Source organism: Camarhynchus parvulus, chromosome 19 (assembly GCF_901933205.1).
Source record: "Camarhynchus parvulus chromosome 19, STF_HiC, whole genome shotgun sequence".
Taxonomy (NCBI): Eukaryota; Metazoa; Chordata; class Aves; order Passeriformes; family Thraupidae; genus Camarhynchus; species Camarhynchus parvulus.
Genome location: NC_044589.1, coordinates 2,828,320 through 2,848,278, shown reverse-complemented (window position 1 = coordinate 2,848,278; position 19,959 = coordinate 2,828,320). Strand labels below are relative to the sequence as shown.

At 46.1% G+C, this 19,959-nt stretch overlaps 1 protein-coding gene across 1 annotated transcript in view; it reads right to left on the bottom strand.

Annotated features, from left to right (window-relative positions):
- The window catches only part of AUTS2 (activator of transcription and developmental regulator AUTS2), a 793,219-nt gene that overhangs the window by 7,743 nt on the left and 765,517 nt on the right, over positions 1 to 19,959 (bottom strand). The window contains exons 9-19 of the mRNA XM_030962942.1: positions 18,348 to 18,601; positions 16,694 to 16,914; positions 16,214 to 16,258; positions 11,689 to 11,784; positions 10,338 to 10,409; positions 8,690 to 8,719; positions 7,136 to 7,207; positions 3,418 to 3,559; positions 2,835 to 2,912; positions 1,475 to 1,558; positions 389 to 611 (exon numbers count right to left, since the gene is read on the bottom strand). Of these exons, the coding sequence (XP_030818802.1) occupies positions 389 to 611; positions 1,475 to 1,558; positions 2,835 to 2,912; positions 3,418 to 3,559; positions 7,136 to 7,207; positions 8,690 to 8,719; positions 10,338 to 10,409; positions 11,689 to 11,784; positions 16,214 to 16,258; positions 16,694 to 16,914; positions 18,348 to 18,601 (1,317 nt within the window). The remainder of the gene's footprint in view (positions 1 to 388; positions 612 to 1,474; positions 1,559 to 2,834; positions 2,913 to 3,417; positions 3,560 to 7,135; positions 7,208 to 8,689; positions 8,720 to 10,337; positions 10,410 to 11,688; positions 11,785 to 16,213; positions 16,259 to 16,693; positions 16,915 to 18,347; positions 18,602 to 19,959) is intronic.

The following is a 19,959-nucleotide window of genomic DNA, read 5'->3' as shown; positions in this document are numbered from 1 at the left end:
GATGCAGATAAGCATCTGATAGACTTCAGAATCCTTTCCTCCATGCTGTCAGGCACTATCTCCATGTTAACCCTTCAAGAGACCTACGACAGTGTGACCCACAAGGTAAGACTGGGTGGGTCTGATTCTATTCCCACTTGACACTCCTGAACTGGGCTCCAGCAAAGCTCCTTCAGGTGAAGTGTGAGGTGCAAGTGGGAAGAGAAACCCTGCAGAGGGGAACACCTGAGCTGCAAACCTGCCTCTTGCGTGATGCCACCCTGGGGACAGCTCCAGGTGTGCCTCTGGTGAAGCTCTGGGTTCACAACGTGCCAGGCTGGGGAGGGTTAAAAGCGGAACGGAGCCCCAAGCTTTGAACTAGACAATTCTTGGAAGTGTTCTTTCGTACCTTTCTTTGTCATCTTTACTAACAGATGAGTCTCGTTTATCTACATCTCTATCTCTGTCATGAGCTGCAGCAGATGAACTGCGCTCCAGCTCTCCTGGCTTCAGCCAGGGCGGAGGGGTCGGGAACGAAGGAGGAGTTCGGTGCAGTCGGTTCCAGGGCTCGTGAGGGTTGCTAAAGCTCTGCATACTGGGGCCATCCTTGTGGCCGAACATTGAGTTGGGTGCTGAAATGGTGAAGTGGAAAACAAAAAGGTTTAAGAAAAAGGTATGCTCTAGTGAAGGTACTTACCAAAACAACTTTTACAGCACTCAGAGTTAAAATGAATACATATTATTGGGAGCTGGAAAAGGAAAGGAAATTAACAGAGATTCATTAGAGGGTCTCATTCCTAAAAATGGGCAGGCATCTGACAGCTCTTTTAATTGGAAAGGGAAATGCTGTGGATAAAATTGACAAGGGATGAAGGAGTAAGATAAAAGTGACAATGATCCTTATTCCAAATGTTTTGGAGACATCAGGAAATGACCGTTATAGGGACTATAAATAATGGGACTTGTTGCATTTGATCCTGAACCAAAAAAAAATAATATGTGACCAAAATCATGCCAGATTTGAAGTATGAAGAAAGAGAGTGACTTTTAAAAGGATGATTTTCTGTGACTGGCTACATTTAGAAAAATGTTGATGAACCTGGACTAGTAAATGCAGGTTAGTGATCTTTTCCAGGCACATGGCCTGAATTACTGGTGAGAAAGGAAAAAAAAATCTCCATCCACAGCTCCCTAGCTGCACACCTTATTTACTTCTGAACATGCAAGAAAACTGTGGGAAATTTCACAAACACTCAAAGGCTCTATTTTTTTTTTTTTAATGAACAATGTAATGGTAACATTTAGCACTAGGTTGAACCCAAACAATTAAGTAATTAACAAAAACCAATTTACTGACAACTGGAAAAGGCTGCTTTCCAAATTCCCATCTTTTAGTGGTAGGTGATGTAACCAACCAGTACAAAAGAGAGCCAAGAGTCCCCTGAGTGGCCCTGGCAGGCTGCAGAGCAGGGAGGGCCATGGCCCAGGTACTCACTGACTGTGGGGTTCCCGAGCCCCCCGAAGGCGTTGCTGCCCACGGCGGTGAGGCCGCTGAACGACGCCGGCCGGTTGAAGGGCTCTGCAAACCAACACAAAGAGCTGAAACCCCTGAGGCTGCCAGCTCCCACCCAGCACCCCTGTGGCACCCCCCTGCACCCCAGATGTGCCCAGCTGTGCTGGAACATCCTCCCCCCACAAACAGCATGGTTCTGATGGGCTGGGACACAAAACACTGGCTTTGTTCCTGGCCATACCCATGGCATCATCTACTAAAAAAATCCCTCTTAAAGAAAATCAAGATGTTAAAATGGACATGATTCTTCATTTGAAACCTGCAAACATCTCTGGTTTTACTTCCTTTTATTTCCTTCCTCAGGAAATGTCCTTTGCTAGTCAGACTATCATTAACTCTGGCAACTGTGCTCCAAACACCTTCAGGCCATGTCTCCTAAACCAGAGCCAGAATATAAATAAAATGTCCTGTTCCACTGATATGTCATGCTGGCCTGAGCATTCTGTGATTCCCTTGGTGTTTATTGCTCATACTACACAAAAAACTAGTATGGACTGAAAAATGCTGGAACAATTTTTTAGTTAATGCATACAGGCAATAGGAAAATCATATAAAGCAAATTCTCACTTTATTTTGGAGCAGTCTAACAATTTTGATGAAGTCACTTCTGGTAAATATCAGCACAGAGAAAAAGAAGCCCAAAGCCAGCAGCATGGGCAGCAAAGAGAAGAATGATAAACCTGCACTGTCTGTTTCCTCTACCAGTTGGTGACCCTCCCAAATCCTTCCCCATGCAAAATAAAATGCCAATGTAAAGTCTTGGTCTTGGATGCTCCCATAATGAACAAATCACGTTATTACAAAAGCAGTAAGCTAGAAAGGAAATAACAACATCTGGCAACTTGGGCAGTTCTGGTTTTAAATGGGTATTCACCAGTTTTCACTAACTGACACATGAAGCCAGATCACAAGATTTTAAAGCGATGTTTCCTATTCACTTTAATGGAAAAACAGATCTCTAAGTAGGAGTTAGGAAAAGAAACATCTCTGTGATCTGAAACATTGCCCTTAAGGCATTTTTTGGACTGGTTCTAAGCATAACTCAAACAAAACCCAGCCAGCCCTGTCACTCTGCTCCTCTAATGTCCAGACGTGTTTCAAAACACAGTCAGTGACACTTTCTGTGTATTTAGAACTTCTGCCTGGGTAAAGACTAAAATTAAACAGCTAAAATGTGCCATTTGTAAAGGTTAGTAAGCAGAATGCTCAGTGTATCCCCACAAGAAGTCTCATTTCTCAGTGGTCAATGCCTGAGCTGTATCCCCGAGCTGAGAGGACGTACCTAGGTGAGCAGCTGGGTTCAGGAAGTTGCTGTGGTGGGGTGGTGGGCCAAAAGGGGTCCCGGCTGGATGCCCCCCACCTGCCAAAACAAAGCAAAAGGGGTCAATTCCCAGCAAGGGCTCACAGAGGAACTCACTGTGCTCTGGGCTGTCCCTTCTTTAACAGCTCACAGACATTGCTGTGCCCTGTATGGGGCTCACAGGGTCCTATGCAAAGAGCAGCTGCTTTTCCAAACAGAAATACCCAGTCAGAGGATAAGGGATGCAGGGGAATGAATGTTTCAGGTCAGAAACAAAAAGGAAATGCGTGTGAAATACACCTTAGTTCCAACATCTGATCTCCACGATGCATCAGACATCACTCTGTGAGGAAATGTTCCTTCATTTACTACCTAGCAGTGTTCCAGCAGGTTGGGCTTTTTATAAAAGCATCCAGAATCATTTTTAAATATTTATCAAATAGACTAATAGCCCCTGGCATGTCTTGCAGAGAGTTCATAAGCCAAAGCATATGGGAAATTCATAGCAAGGATCAGCATTTTAATGAGCAAGGTGCAGGAAGGGGATTTCACTTTCAGTACTCACTGGCTGTGGAGAAGAGAGTTGATGGCCGAGCCAGGTCATGGGGGTGGTGGATGGCTCCAAAAAGGCTGGGGCCTGGTGGCCTGCTCAGAAATTCTGGTTTCAGACCAAAGTCCAGCTTGTGTGGGTCAGACTGCATCTGTTTCTGAAATGGAAAACAGGACTTGGAAGAGACTGTCTGAAAAGGTAACAGCAAAAGGTACTTCTAGAATGATGTGCATAGAGCAGCTCATTCATACTGATGTTTTAACAAGAATATTGGATTTTGGGACCCCAAGCACAGGTGCACAGCTGTTTTCCTGGAAGGGAGATCAGAGGCAAAGAGGGAAAAGCTCAGGCTCCTGCATATTTCCGGCTAATTTCACCAGTGTTTTCACATATGCTCACACCCACCCCTCCAGGATGTTCAGCACAGAGCTGCCTTCAACAACAAACATAAAACTCTCTGAAGAGGCCTCAGACACTTGCCGAGCTGTAAGGACAGGTCTGTCCCACAACAATAAATGGGAATGTCAGCCCTGGTCCCAGCTGGGCAGGGGACAGACATGGACACCAGAACCACTCATTTCCCAGGGAAAGCTGCCACCAAGAAATGCTTGATGCAAAGCACCCTCCAGTGCCCCTCAGCCTGACAAGGGGCTAAAGGGAACCAGAGTGCAGAGCAGGAAGTGGTTGAGTCCCACTTTGACAGCTCCCACTCCACACTCAAAGTCCTGCATGTCTTTATTTACATGTGTTAGAGTCAGCAGCCTCCCTCTTGTGAGGGGAATTTGCTGAGGCAGCTGCACTGGGAGTGATAAGTGGATGAAGGATGTGCTCTTCTTTGTGCCACATCCCCATTTCAGGGGTGCCCACTTCAGTAGTTTTATAGAATGAAGGAAGAAAACCAAATTCCCAATTACCTGTGCTGCCAGAACTCCCTAAATGCAGACTGCTGATTAATTGTGCAGGGCAGCTGTAAGGATTTATAAATGGGTAACAAGGAACCAGGAGATCTTAACAGTAGTTCTGGAGCAGGCTACGCTTTATAAATCAGTATTTAATACTGTGCCAGCCCCGAGTACAGACTATTACAATGATATAAATATGCATATTAAAAAGTTATGATCAAATTAATGTGCATGCCTCATAGCTGTTTTTCAAGTGCTAGAAACATGTCTGTGTAGTCATGAGAAGAACAAAAGAAAAAAAGAAGAAAAACAAGAAAGAAAAAGGGAAACAAAGGCATTATCTGTGTCTGGAGATAATGGCCTGCAAGAATACTGAAATTGCCAAGGTCAAGTCTTTTAAGGAACTAACACTGAAGTGCTTTAATAGTTAAAAGGAGTTCAGAAAATACAAATGCCTCACTTGAAGCCTGTGTGCCAGATTTTTATGCTGTGAACTCTTTTTATTCTTTTTTAACAACCAAGTTATAAACCCTGACAGGCATTGCTCAGAATAGCAAAAGCTGGCTGAAGCTTTAATTGCAGCCATATGAATGGTGCTGCTCTAAATAACGAACAAATCCCCTGTCTGAAGAGGAACAGGAATACCATGGATGTGTTCAAAGATTTCTGAATGTGTTGGTTCACCTTAAAATAGTACCAGGGAAATGGTCAGATTTCTTTTCTCCCCAGCTGCTGTTCAGGAGAGCAGCCCCTGGATGCCAATCCTTCCTAATGTATTTCCAGAAAATGTGTAACACCTGAGCGTGCTGCCCACAAAAATCAATGTAAATGTCTGCACTGCCCTTAGATCAGGCTGTAAGGCCCTTCCTAAAGGAGAGAGGCCCAATTATGGAGCATAAATCCTCTCCTGAGCAGTGGGCAGTGTAAGGAGGGTGTAAATGTGCTCTGTGCCCTGACTGCTGTGCAGCCCTGTTGAATCCCTGAGGTGTGCAGAGGTTACCCAGGTCTTGCTGCAGAGGCACAGGCAGCCAAACAGCATCCACAGCTGCATGCAATTTTTCCTGAGGTCAGGAAGGTTGTGTTTTAAAGTTTCCTATTGTGCCTGCTCCTTCAGTGCCTGCTGCTGCCCTCTGCAAGCAATTACTGGGCCAGATTGTTACTGGCAGCAGTCCTGTGGCACTGCATGCAAACTGGAAACCAGCCCCTTTGATCCCCTGCTCTGTGCTCAGGCAGCACCTGCAGCCTGTGCAGAAGAAAAGGCACCTTCACAACCATGGCAGTGAGTAAGGAGAAGGAGAAATTGTCCTGTGTGAGCCTTTGGGCAGAGATTCACCTTTGTGGTCACATCAGGAGGGGAACACGGCTCCTGTGTATCCAGGGACACCCCAACTCTCCTTACTGACCAGACGCACTTCTCAATTATTCCTGAAAATATCATCATGCACAGCCTCAAAAACTCGAGCAACATCCTTTCATGTGCTTCTGGGCTTTATTCTTGCCTTTTTTTTTTTTTTTTGTTTAACATGCAAGGTGGAAAAGTAGGAGGTAAAAGAAATGGCTGCATGAAAATGGCATTTACTGTGAGTTATAAATATACTGGTTTGACCTCTTTCTGAATATCAAATCAAGGAAGATTCAAAGGACACAGATAGCATGGGAATAATAATTTCATCTCAAGAAAATACCTTTTCAATAAAATAAAAAAAAAGGATATATAACTCTCTAGGTCTATAATCTTGTCTTTTTTGATAATGGGAAGATGAATGAAGATCACTAGCAGGGGAAACATAAGGAAGCAGAGAAGAGAGATATGTCTACTGCAGCAAATTAACCTGTCAACCTTGTTTAAAAGGGTTATTTTTAAACTCTATTAGCTGCAGGTTTTCATAGCTGTTCAACATCTTCATATTCTTATAGCACTACCCTACCCAACTCAAGTGCACAAACAAACTGCAAAGTGCTAAGGATTCCCTGGTAATTCTAGTTTCTAACACAAGCTATTGATTCCTTAAGTATGAGCAGTGAAGAACAGCAACGATTCCTAACTTACTGAAAAACTGTAGGAGCATCACAAGATCTTAAAGTGATGGGTAAAGTGAAAATACCATAAAGGGGAAGAAACTTTCCCAGAGTCCATGTGCAATGGCAATTCAGTTACAGTAAGAATGGAAAACTGCTCATGGCCTTCACCCTTGAAGTCTCAGAGCTTGAAATATAACTAAGACAGGTCTTCCATCCCCTAACCTTCAGTGCAGTGAGGCAGTGTCTGATAACACAACATCCCCTGAGAGGCTGTGCCTGCCTGGGCAGCCTGGACACATCCAGGTGCCACCCTCCAGCCATGAGGGGCTATGAAGGAAGGCTGAGGGGAGCCTGTGCAGCCACACTGGTAAAGCATCCTAGGGACAGGAGAAGGCTCCCTGCACCCTCTCCTGCCCCTGAACTTTAATAAGAGGAAGTGGATACACATGCCTAGGGTCTCCAGAAAAAAAAAAGAACAAACCACTTGACACATTTGTGTCCTCAGCCATAAATAAATAAAAGCCACCTTGTAGCTTACCTCCATTTCCCCCCTCCTAGCTACAGAGCTGGAGCTCTTACCCAGGATCTGCTGTCCTGGCTCCAGCACATCCCAGACACTCTGGTGGGATTCTGCCTTCAGCTTTTCACCCTTATACCAACCCTCAGAAATGAGGCTTCTGCTCAATGCTGGGTGTGTGCCTTTACCAAGGCACTGGCCATGGCACAGAAGTGCCCAGGTGAGAGCCAGCCCTTCCTCTCTGAGCTCTGCTCTGTGCCCTCCACCCCAGTCAGGCTTCCCAGGCACTGACCTTGACCTTCTGTTGGTGATGGTAGATCTGCCAGGCGATGTGAACGTGCATAGCACACCACTTGCCAGGTTTCTGGAAAAACAAGACATCAATCAGTAACTTTCAAAGACCTGAGATGTTTTAAACTATTTCTAGAAGAAAAGAGACCCTGAGCCCTGTCTGGTGTGGTCTGGGGGATCCACACGCCAAGATAACTGAAAGTTCCCTCTCCATCCTCCTGGAAAATCAGAACTGGAAAGACTTGTCCCTTGCTAGGGAATTTATCTGGCTATCCAGGAATCTTCAGCTGGACACACTCCTGTAATCCTCTGATGCCACTGGCTGAGAGTGCAGCTTGTGCTGCTGAAAGCTGTGAGCTGTGTCCCTGTGAGCAGCTGCCCTGCACAGCTGGGCTGCTCACAGCTGCACACTCAGGTCATTTCCACAAGCGCTAGGATTGGCATTTCCACCAAAAGATGAAAATGGAAGTGGTTTAAAAGGTCACTCTGGTTTTCAAATTCATCTGACTCCCTCATGTAATTGCTGGTCTGCCTCCCCAAGGTTTGAGCTCATAAATGTGCTGAGAACAATGGAGGTCACTCAGTTCATTCTGTCTGGGAGTCTTTGCATCCTCCCTGTACCCCCAAGTCACAGGGAGGAGAAAGGGAGGCAGGAACCAGAGTGCTTCTTAGGCCTCCTATTGAGTTTGTACTCCATTTCCAGCACAGCTGGAAACTGTCTGAAAAAGACTCATTTAAGAGATACTTTCTTCAATTTTGTTACTCAGGGGTCTGTAGTTACCTACACAAGTAAAGACTCCTGCAGATTTAAAAATTATCACAGGAATTCAAGAGTCTCCTTAAGCTACTTGTGAATTAAATGTTTCACAAACTATGGCACATGGTCTGTCTTCTATTTCTAGCTGTGTATCAACCAATAATTAAATCATTAAAAAAATAAACTCTATCTCACAGACATACTACCCTAAACTCAAGCTTTTTGCTACTTTGCAAAAATTGGCTGTGCTAGTGATAGTAAGTTCACTAAATCAAAATCTAGACCTTTTTCTTGAATGTGCTGAAAAATTAAGAAACACTTATTTTGGACGACTGATGGACTGGATCTTTAGATCCTTTTTTAAAAAATATTTTGTGTTTGAAGGGGATTGTCTGTCTACAGTGGACAGTGAGATACCTGGGAGGGACATATCAAACTGTGTAACACAGAAAACACACAGTAAAATAATAAAGCAAGCTCCTTCAGAATGCAGAGAAATAACAGGGAATCACTGCCAGGATCTCTAGGCTTTGCCTCAGGAAACCATGATGGAAGGATCAGCAATATTTAAGCCCAAGTATTCACGTGAGGGGTTGCATGAAAAGAGCAAAACTTCCAACTGTGAAACTCTGCCTTGTCCTTGAGCGATCAGGAGCTGCAGGAGTGCCTGTGCTCTCCCCAGAACAGGGCAGAACTGCCCAGGTGACACTTGGCAGCTCTCATTTGGAATTATTCTGTGCTGCAACCTGGTGGGACTGAGCCGAGCTTGACAAACAGGAGCACAGGAAGATTTCTTACCCTCAACATGGGCCTGAACGGATCTGTCAACTGTGAAGAAGAAATGACAGCTTGGTTACACGCCTGTCACTCAAACAATTGCTCTAATTAACAAATCTGTATTGCTTCATTAAGAGACTAAATTAAAATGTTAGAATTTTACTTTCAAATGAAGCCCTTTTGGATAATAATTAGTCCTGAGCCTCCATCTCCGTGCTGTCCCCTCCCCCTGGCTGCGGCACCTGAGTGGTGACGAGCAGCTCCACCAGGCTCACACAGAGCTCTGGCCCCTGGCAGCAGCAGCAATTTGTTGATTTAATGCTGCAGAAATGGCTGGTTAACTGCACTGATGGAGGCACAGATCTGTCCTTTGGGCAAACTCCTGCTCTCATCTTTCAGAGCTCCTGAGCTCATGGCAAGGCTGGATAATGGACAGGGCTCGATCCCAGAGAGGGGCTGGGGTGGCTGGAATGGGGTGTGAGCCATGCCCTGCACACCAGCACTGTGCCCACCCACCAGCCAAGGTCATGGCCTTGTGCCTCACTGCTGCCCGAGCTGCTCTCTGCCATAAATGGGCTTTGCCTTAATTATTAGCACACTGAAACAGATGTTGGTAAACAGGGTCCATATAAAAACCCAATTTTCTCATTTTTACTTTTGATGTGGCCTGTTAGGGGTTTTTTTTTGGAGTAGATTATTTTCTTATTCCCATTTTTTTGCTCGTATTTCATCAATAAATGCTGGGAAATAATTCAATTTATTGGGTACTGCTCATTTGTTTTGGATTTTCTGTTTTGAAATGCAATACTAAGGGAGATTTATAGGTGCAAAAGGTACTTAGCAGACGCAGTGATGGCACAATGCATCATCTTGAAATAATCGAAACTCACTCCCAGTTGAAAGGGAACATAAAGCTAAATGACTTCCTGATGGGAGGTTCTGGTTATCTCTGCACTTAGACAAACAAACAGAAATGTGGTTCCTCTTGGTGTAAAGCTCAACCTCAGCTCCACTGCTGAGCAACCCAAAGTACTGGAACTCAGCCCAACACAAAGACAACAGCTCTGGAGGTTCAGCCATGCCACAACTCAGAATTTTAGGGAGAGCTCCTCAGTGCTTTTGTCTAAGAGTTCTGCTAAAAATATTTGAGTGTGAAGCTCCTCATGGAAATAATGGCCATCAATTCAAACACACCAACAACCCTTGGGCAGAGAGACAAAGTGCTGAGGCAATAAATGCTGTTCACATCCCCTGGAACTCAGAAATCCAGAGGCACCAAGTGATCAATAAAGTGCATCCGTATTTCACTGGGGCAATCAATGCTACAGTAACCCAGGGAATAGCTGTCATTACCCACATTAAAAACAATTACAGAGTACAAACACAAATCTTGGGGAGGTTTGTACATTTTCTACACTGAATTGGACTTTTATGCCTTTACCCCTGGGCCTGAGGGGAGAGAGCTGCCAGCAAGGACAGAGCTGTGCCAGTGCACATGGGCTGTTTGAAATGTTCCCACAGAATTTCTGCAGCCCTCCCTGATGAAACAGCTCAGACAACTTTGATTTTAAGGGTGTTAATTTGGACTTTCTCAGGATGGCAGCTCTAGCCTTCAAGGTTTTCAGGAGGAACAGATTTACTTGAGAAAAAGAAAACAGTTTTTACAGACCCGTGGATCCTTCTGTAGAAGGGTATGTGGGACCGTTCCAGGCCTGGCTGCAACATCAATAGGATTGGAAGTCTGGAAATTCCACAAGGAGAGACAACATTAATGAGCTGCACACCAGTAACAATGCCTACAAGCAACAGAATGTGCAAAATAATAGTTCTTTATCATTACAATGTCTAAGCAATGGAGATAAACTTTTTATAAAGGAAAGGAGAACCATTATAATCCACTCAGTAATATGAGTTTTATCATCTCCATATCCACACTTTGATTATCCACCAACTTCCCATTAGTTTAATCAAAAACACTGAGGGAACAGTGACTGTTTAAACTGGAAAATCTTCTAATGTGAAAAACCTGATTAGGAACACATTTATGACACAGCATCAAAAGCAGCATGTGGAGGACCCAGCCCCTGCTCTGCTGATTACCACTGATGCACTCAGCACACAGAGCAACACTGCACAAGGACCTCAACTCCATCCACAGGGACTGCCACAATATGGGCATCAGGAAAACATCCACTTGGAAAACATTAAAGCCCTTCCCATTATTTGAATGTTAATAGTCAGTTAATAAAATGCAGTTTTGTGGGGGAAAAAAACCCAAACAAAAAAGGAACAACCCAACCCCCCTACATTTAGACAGAGTTTGTTCCTATGTCAAAATGAAGAAAATAGAAATCAGCTCCAGCATAACTGACAATTAAGTAAGAGAGTTGTTAACAGTCTGATTACCATACAGACAAGAATCTCACTAATGAACTGCAATTTACATATTCAGTCATTAGAGTGGATGGGCCAATTTAAGGAAGAAGGTGTCTCCCCTGCAGAAATTCCACTCCTGATTTCAGTCTTTAGCTGCAAAGACTACAGACTGACTTCCTTCCACTAATAAATACAGTGACTCCATAAAAACAAAAGAGAAAAGCCCTGAACTCGCCACATTTCTCTCCCCAGTTATCACCCATGAGGACAGCCAAATCAGTGTTCTGCACTGTGCTGGAGCTGGGAGCTAATTATGGAAATGAGTAAACAAGAATGAGCACCATTTCTTAAAATCCTGATTATTACATGACCTTTCATTAATGCACACTATCTCAGAACTAATTATATTGCTTCTAAAGTTAACCATGCCTTTATATAAATAATTTAAAAAATGTTTGTAAATGTATCTGAACCTAATGAGAAATAACTTCTCTTTGTGGTAAATCTGGAAAAAGACAATTTTCCCCTGTGGAATGAAGCTGCAGCTTCAGAGAGAAGCTTCTGAGAGCTCAGCCTCTTCAGGATGTGAACCCTCTGCTAAGCCCAGCCCTGCCCTGAGCAGTCCCAGGTAATTCCTGCCTTACCTTGGGCTGGAAAGCTCCTTGCAGCGAGCCAAAGGGGCCGGTGGGAGGGATCATGGGAGGAATACCTGATACAGCTGGAGGATAGGAGTGAAACAGCTGCAATAGAAAGAGAAGAACATCAACACTGGGTCACCACCAGCACAGGCAGCTGAGGAGGACACAGAGAGCATTCCTGCAGAATAGTAGGAAAATGTTACATGGAGAAAACTGAGAAGCATTGAAGTGATCTCATTGCAACAATGTTAGTTAAAGCAGTCGATGGGATGTTCACAGATGTCATGAGGTTTAGAGCTTAAAAGCAGTTCCAAAATCAGACAGCCAGCAACCTGTACCTGCCTCGGGCCAGCACAGCATAAGGGAGACATTTGCTCCTCAATTATTAGATTTTAAATTGGTGAGAGGTTTTAAATGGTTTCAGTCTGTGACTTGTTTCAAGAGAAAAGGAAGAATCCCGAGCTGAATGAGACTCAGAAATCCCCTGTTTAAGTGGAAAAAACCCTTACGAGTTCTAGGATATTGTATCATTAAAACTCCATTAGTAGGTTGGGATTTTAATGGTATCTGTAGGAAATGAGGAAAATATGCACAATTCTTACTCCATTAGTCTGTCTGAGAGGATATCCTGCCACATCTAATATTAGCAGACAGCCAATCTGATTTGTTAAAGATTAGTATTTAAACAAAATCTTAAGGCAGAACCTCCCAGAAATGGATGGGAGTTTTTTGTACAGAGAGAATGCTCAGCACAAAAACGTGCCCACCTCCACTGACCTCCCTGAGCCCAGTGCTCTGTCCTAAGGGAATTTGGGAACAAACAAGATACTGCTCTGTGCTAATGCAGACAAACACAAGGGACACAAGCAGGTAAATTAAACAAATAAATTGTTCCCTGGGAGGGTGAGCAGGCCCTGGCACAGGGTGCCCAGAGCAGCTGGGGCTTCCCCTGGATCCCTTGCAGTGCCCAAGGCCGGGCTGGATGGGGCTTGAAGCAGCCTGGGATAGAGGAAGGTGTCCCTGCCACGGCAGGGGTGGAAGAGATGGTTTTTAACATCCCTCCAGCCCAATCCACTCTGTGATTCCATGATAAACCATCACATCCCAAACTGCTCCTGTCTCTGTGCTCTGCTAGGGAACCTTTGGCTCTTGTTGTGACAGAAAACTCTCCCAGTTCCATGAAAATGCTGCTAGCACACACCAAACTGCTTCCTGGTGGGAGTCAGGGATTCAGAACATCACACTCCAAACCCATTCTTGGTGTGAAACCTCTGGATCTCAGAGGAGATGGATCTAGGAGGGGATGGATCTAGGAAGAGATGGATCTAGGAGGGGATGGATCTCAGGGGGGATGGATCTAGGAGGGGATGGATCTCAGAAAGGATGGATCTAGGAGGGGACTGATCTAAGAGGATGGATCTAGGAGGGGATGGATCCAGAAGGGGATGGATCTAGGAGAGGATGGATCTCGGAAAGGATGGATCTAGGAGGGGATGGATCTAGGAGGGGATGGATCTCGGAAAGGATGGATCGAGGAACAGATGGATCTAGGAGAGGATGGATCTAGGAAATGATGGATCTAGGAAGGGATGGATCTAAGAGAGGATCCAGCTCCACTGGAATTGCCACCCTAAAACCTAACAGGGTTCTCTGGCTGAGACCGATTCCCCTCTGACCACAGCTGAGCAAAGTCAAACTACTGTGTGCTACTTTTAAGATCAAAATAAATGAGTTAATGGCCAACTGAACAGAAGCAGGACTGGGCAAAGTCAAAGACTGGACATGAGGGGTGGGAAAACACTGAGCAAATCCCATCCCAGAGTAAATCAGTACCACAAAGTTGTAATGGATTGGATATGCCAGGCATACACTTGTGCTTTTCTTCATCATTTTTCCTTCCACTAGCTTATCTTGCAATGTCATTTATCCATATTGTATTTACTGAAAGCTGAGAAAACATTTTCAGAGGTATCAGAAAATTTTCTCAGTTTAAAAGCCTGGTATTGAGCCTCTGTTCCTGTTGCTGCTGTTGTTTTTAATTCTATTTAATTTGGACTTGCTCCATCCAATGGTGCAGAAAACATTTTGAGATTAGTTGATACTGAACTGTAGACATTTGAGAAACCATTAAGAGACATTTGTCCTCATTTACAATAACTTTTAATGAGTAAAATGTGCTTGAAATTCTCCAGTGTCTTCTGTCTTTAATTCTCTGTGTAATGGACTAATTCTAAGTGATGGCAAAAGATGTAATACTTCATATTCTATTGGCTATGACTAATAATAAGGAATTCTTTCCTCAGTTTTATAACAAGTGGTAAGTTAATTAAATGTGACCTTTCCTCAAGGTCAGAATTATTAATAAAATATAAATAGTTTATCTCCATGATTAATTTGTATCAGTTAAATTCCTCCAGCTTTCAGAATTCACATTTCATAGTCAAATGCTTCCTTCTTCCCATGAATTCCTTCTCTTTTGAGCAGCAGTTTTCTCTTCTAGCTTTCCCTGGGGAAACATGCAGTGACTACCTTGGCCAGGTGTATGTGATGCTAAACTAGACCTGGCAGCAGCTGCAGGTAAAAGAAAGCCTCACCATGCTAAAAGTGAAGAAATAATAATCATTTAAAACTCAACATTAGCTTCTATGTGAGCTGCACTCCTTGTTCTAAAGTAGATGGATTTTAAGTCTCAAACAGACCCTGTTCTACAAAGTTCACCCACATTCACTGCCAGCTTTAAGGTATCTGAGCTCCAGGTGTGGATCTACAGTGGGAGTTCTTATCCCTAGAACAGCTCTGTGGAAGTGCCACATTCTGACAGTATTTGTATTTCTCCTGCCCTGTGGGTGTGCCCCCAGCCCAGCTAAGGGGCAGCTCCCATTCCCTGTGCCCTGACCAGTCCCAGGGGAGGGACCAGGGGACACCCAGCTGGGCTGGCCTGGCCTGGCTCACTGGGCAGGGACCAGGGGACACCCAGCTGGGCTGGCCTGGCTCACTGGGCAGGGACCAGGGGACACCCAGCTGGCCTTGCTGGGGTCACAGACAGGCCGTTACCCCAGTGCAGACACCATGGCATCCCCTGGGAGCAGCTGTCCCACGGTGGCCACAGGGCAGCCCCTTCCCAAGGACAAACCTTTCCCCAGGGAAGGCAGGAGAGACCAGGTCCCTGCCGTGGTCCCAGCTCAGCTCCCTGGCTAAGGGAGCACAGCATGGAGCTCTCCTCACCTCAGAGGGGTGAGGCCATAACCTTTGCAATCCAGCTAGCTCCCAGATTTCTGAGATTATTTGACTGAATTTGAACAGCAGACACAGCTGGAGACTTCTGCAAGGCTTCCTATCCTACACTGCCAACTTCTGTGCTTGATTTGTCTAAAATCCATGTACTATCTTCCAGTTCTGTGTTCCTGCTGGGATCCACAGGCCACACTGATGACAATCTCCTGGAGCCCTGTGAAGCTCAGCAAATCTGAGTGCAATTGAACACCGGTGCAGGTGAGCAGCAGTGCCCTTTGGAGTGCAAGTGGAAAAGTCTGCCCAGTGTTCCTGGAGCTGTGAGCCTGCAAACACTGAGTCCCAGCTCCTCAAATCAAGTGCCAGACATGGACAGGACTGTTCAGGGGCAGGACAGGCTGTGAGCAAGGGTGTGTTTAATCCAGACATTGTCTTAACCAGTTTCTTTTGCCCAGTTCCACTTCTAAGCAAAACCAACACATAAAGCCAAATGCTCTGCAGATTTCTGAGTGCTGATGCAGTACTCCTTCTCTCATCAAAATATTGCTCTTGGATTAAGAAACTCTTGCCAGACACCTGCCTCTGCCAATAGGATGAAGAAAATACAACCCAGAGTTCAGAAGCAAACCAATCAGTGGATTCAAACCCTTAGCAGCAGAAGCTTTACATATAACTGGAATTTTAAAAATCAGTTCATCTCAATAAGTAACATTTTTGGTAGCTTAGGTAAACACATCTAGTGCATAGCTGGATTCATGTTGCTGTCATCACACAGAGCTTTCAAAACATAACAAGCCCAGTGGATCAGATGAGCCTTTGAAATCTGAATAATAAGACAGGTTTTCAGATTTTATCAAACAAAATATGATAGATTGGGAAAACTATTAGATTATCTATCCCTGAAGGATTTGTCTGATAGTTTGTCAGTTCATTTTAAGTTCCTTAGCAAAAATATCAGCCCAAGGGTTTGTGGCACAACTGAAACACCGTGATGGAATCACTACTCTCTCCTGCTTCATGGAACAGTCAGCCCTTCTGTCTCATCTTTTCACATCAAACCTGGATCCAAATGGTGTGTGAGCAAGAGATCTTTTGATTGGAAAAGCTGATACTGCATCTTTATCAGAAACAAGCACCACAAATACAAGCCTTCAAAAGCCAAAGCAACCAAGGACGGTAATGGTAAATCCTGGAGTGATGATTAGGGAGAGATTTGACACTGTGCCATTGATTGAGTGGTGATCCCAACCCACCACAGAAAAGCAGTGAAGTCAGTTGGAAACAGAGCAATAAAACTCACACTGTGACGGTAGAAGGGGTCAACTTTTGTAGGATATTTGTCAAACTGCAAAGGGATCAAAGCACAAACTAGTTACTTTATATTTCCTTGCTTTAATTCTGTTGGCAAAATAGAAGACAACTTCTCTATTATTTGGCAACCAACAGAGAGGAAAAAATAGGCAGAAAATTAGTTTCCAATGAAACTGTTTGGGATTTTTTCTTTCTTCAAAGTAAATCAAGATTTTTTTGGGACAGGATAAAGGAGGAGGCCCCAGAGCAAACACTCCAAGCAGGACTGGCCAGAGCCTCATCCCTCAGCCCTGTGCTGCCACCTGAAGCTCACACTGTGACAGAGGGACAGCCCTGCCTCTCCTGCCCAGACACCCCTGGGCAGCACAGGAGCCCTTCCCCACAACCTGGCAAATTCTCCACAATACTTTTGTAATAAAGAATAGAGTTGTGCTCTACTTATCCTCACATTTCTGCCTGGGGTACGCACCATGGGTGGTGCTGGCGTCGGCATGATGGCAGTGGGAGGGATGGCGTGGGGGAAGGGCGTGAAGGTGTGCTGGTGGGTGTGTTGGTGTGTGTGCTGGTGCTGGTGCTGGTGCTGGTGGAACTCTGTCCTCAGGTAGGGCGGCGGGCCCAGCGAGGCGCCGCGGTCGGCGCTCTGCGAGGCCAGGAACCGCGTGTTCAGCTCCTGCCGCAGGAGGTCTTGCTCTGAAACACAGAAGCACAGAAGGACAGAGTTCATGGGCTTGGAAATGACCTTGGAGATCATCGAGTCCAACCTGCGACCCAACACCACCCTGGCACCCAGACCATGGCACTGAGCACCACATCCAGTCTTTTCCTAAATATCTCCAGGGCCAGTGACTCCACCACCTCCCTGGGCAGCCCCTTCCAATACCCAATCACCCTTTCTGTGAAGATTTTTTTTTTAATGTCCAGCTTACACTTCCCCTAGTGCAGCTTAAGGCTGGGTGCTCTCATCCTGTGGCTGTTCCCTGGGAGCAGAGCTTGACCCTCCCTGGCTGCACCGTCCTGTCAGGGAGTTGTAGAGATGATGAGGCCTGCCCTGAGCCTCCCCCTCTCCAGGATAAACATCCCCAGCTCCCTCAGCCACTCCTCACAGGATTTGTGCTCCAGACCCCTCCCCAGCCTTGCTGCCCTTCTCTGGACACGTTCCAGGCCCTCCATGTCCTTCCAAAATTGGGGGGCCCAAACTGGACACAGCACTTTAGCTGTGGCCTCACCAGTGCTAAGTGCAGGGGAAAACAAACAATAAAACAACTCCCCCAAGCTCTGGGGCTTTACCAGGCCTTCTGCCACTTCCTTTGTCGTCTGTGGATAATCATGACACAGTACAGGGTAAGAAAGACCCCTCAGGTCTTCCACCAGATCCCTAAGGCCTGAGATATTACAAAGTCTCCATTTCCCCTCTCACCAAGACTGTTTTCACATTTCTCTGAGCATTTATGGACACAGTCCTGAACAGGTGAGCGTAGACAAGCAAGCTGGAGTGAGCAAACAAGTGGCCGCTGCTCACAGGAGGACCCTGGTGCATGGACACGAAATGATGTTACACAAATGCTCCATTTTCTTCCCCTCAGTGACCTGGTCCTGGCACAGGGTGCCCAGAGCAGCTGGGGCTGCCCCTGGATCCCTGGCAGTGCCCAAGGCCAGGCTGGACAGGGCTTGGAGCAGCCTGGGACAGTGGAAGGTGTCCCTGCCATGGCAGGGGTGGCACTGGATGGGCTTTAAGGTCTCTCCACCACAAACCTTCTGAATACACTTGAGCCTAGCACTGCTGTGAGCTCAGCCAGCACAGACCCTCCCTGCAGCCAGGGAAACTCTGCTGGGCACAGACCACAACTGCATGAAGACCTTTGCAATGGGGGGCACAGGTTCCATGTGGGCACCTCGTGAACTCGGTGTTTCACTGTGGGTGGAACAAAACAAACCTGGGAGAACCACAGCCTTCCCAAAGCAGTTCCTCCCAGGGCAGAGGGAGAGTCCCTGGCTGTGCCTAGGGGTCTGCTTGGCTTTGCCATCACTGTGTTCAGCAGTCAGTACAGCCTCCCCCCACCACAAGGCCCAAACCCCAGTTTTTCTGACCAAACCCAGAGCTGAGTGTCCCTTGTCGCTCTCACCTGAGTAAGTGCTCCCAGCTGGGTGTCCTGGAACCTGCAGCGTCCCTGAGGTCAGCGGGGGTGGCGGGGGCAGAGCCGTGGGAGGGGCAAACATATTGGGGTGGTGTGGGTGTGCGGGGGGCTGCAGGGCGGGCGGGAAGCTGTGCAGGGGGCTGGGGCTGGCCAGGGACAGCGGGAACGGCGACGCCGACGGGTGGTGCGAGATGTGCGGGGGAGGCGCCTGGCTCTTGGCGGGGGTGCTGCTCCTGCTGCTGCTGTAACGAGAGGCGGAGCTGTCAGGGCAGAGAACAGCCCCGGCACACACACACACACACACAACACAACCTCAGCAGCCCCTCACGTCAAACACAGTGTCACAAATCCCAGTTACCATTTCCAGTCCTACTCCTTCTCCAACACCTGCTCGGGTATCTTTTACTTCCTGTGGTCCCCACACACCTGAGCCGTGCTCTCCTTTGCTGCAAGAGGTTGGTATTGTCTCACAACAGCACAAAGGAGTCATCAGCCCTGTGCGTTCATAACTTAATTATCAGGTGCTTTCTACATGACTGCTCCTGGTTCATGTTTTCAGGCAAATGAAGCTCAAAATTACTGCATTAATAAAAATTTAATTTTTTTAAAAAAAGTGAATTACTAAGATGAAAAACTGCAGAAAATGTGAAATGAAGTTGAGAAGGCAACAGATTTGTGCTTATTGTACAGGTAATGTCCCTCTCTACCTCACAATAAAATGAGATAAGACGAGTCAACAAAAGAAGTATTTGTGATTACACTGGCTGCAAATTTTCAGGTTTCATTTCCTACTAATGAGTATTTAAAATACATTCATGGAAGGCTTAATTCTCCTTGTCTTTATTTCAAGTAACAACATGCTTCTATTGCAGTGACTTTTAAAGACAAGCAATACCAGCTTGGTTAAAAATAAATCCAGGTCTTAAACACCTCCCAGTCTTTAGTCAAAGCATGAAACAACCACAGCGCTACTTCCCCAGGTCTTGAAGGTCACACCTGCCTGCTGGGAGCTCGATTTGGAGAATGGCAACCCAGCTTAGAGGAGGGGAAACCTCAGATCCCTGACTCAGAGGGACATCACGGGTTCCTGTGAACATGGTGTTTAATCTCACTGCTCATCTCTGTTATCCACAGACACAAGGTGAGGCTGATCTCACCATGGACAGGTGAGAGAAAAACACTGAAGCCTGCAAGGTGTCGGCAGTGCAGGGAAACACGGAGCTGGGAAGTGCCTGGTGTGTGACTGCTGGTGCTGGGCTGCATCTCGACCGAGGGGCTCCTGGGCTCCCTGCCCTGGGGCATGGCAGTGCTTGGAGAAATCAGATATTTACAGGGATGGGAAGGAAAAACTGTCAGCCTTCAGTGAGCAGCCAGTGCAGGAACTGGGCTTTTCTTCCCCTGATCTACACTGTGCAGAATTCCCTCCAAAAACCCAAGTACGGCAGGGAAAAATATCCAAGGGAAATAAACTTAAAATACCAGTTTATGGGATCACCAGGTCACAGAGAGTGATCCTGGCTCATCTCAGAAGAGGAATCAAGGTTAAATGCACCAAGTGCCCTGTATTTCCCAGGGATGGGATGGGCTGTGCTGTCCCTTC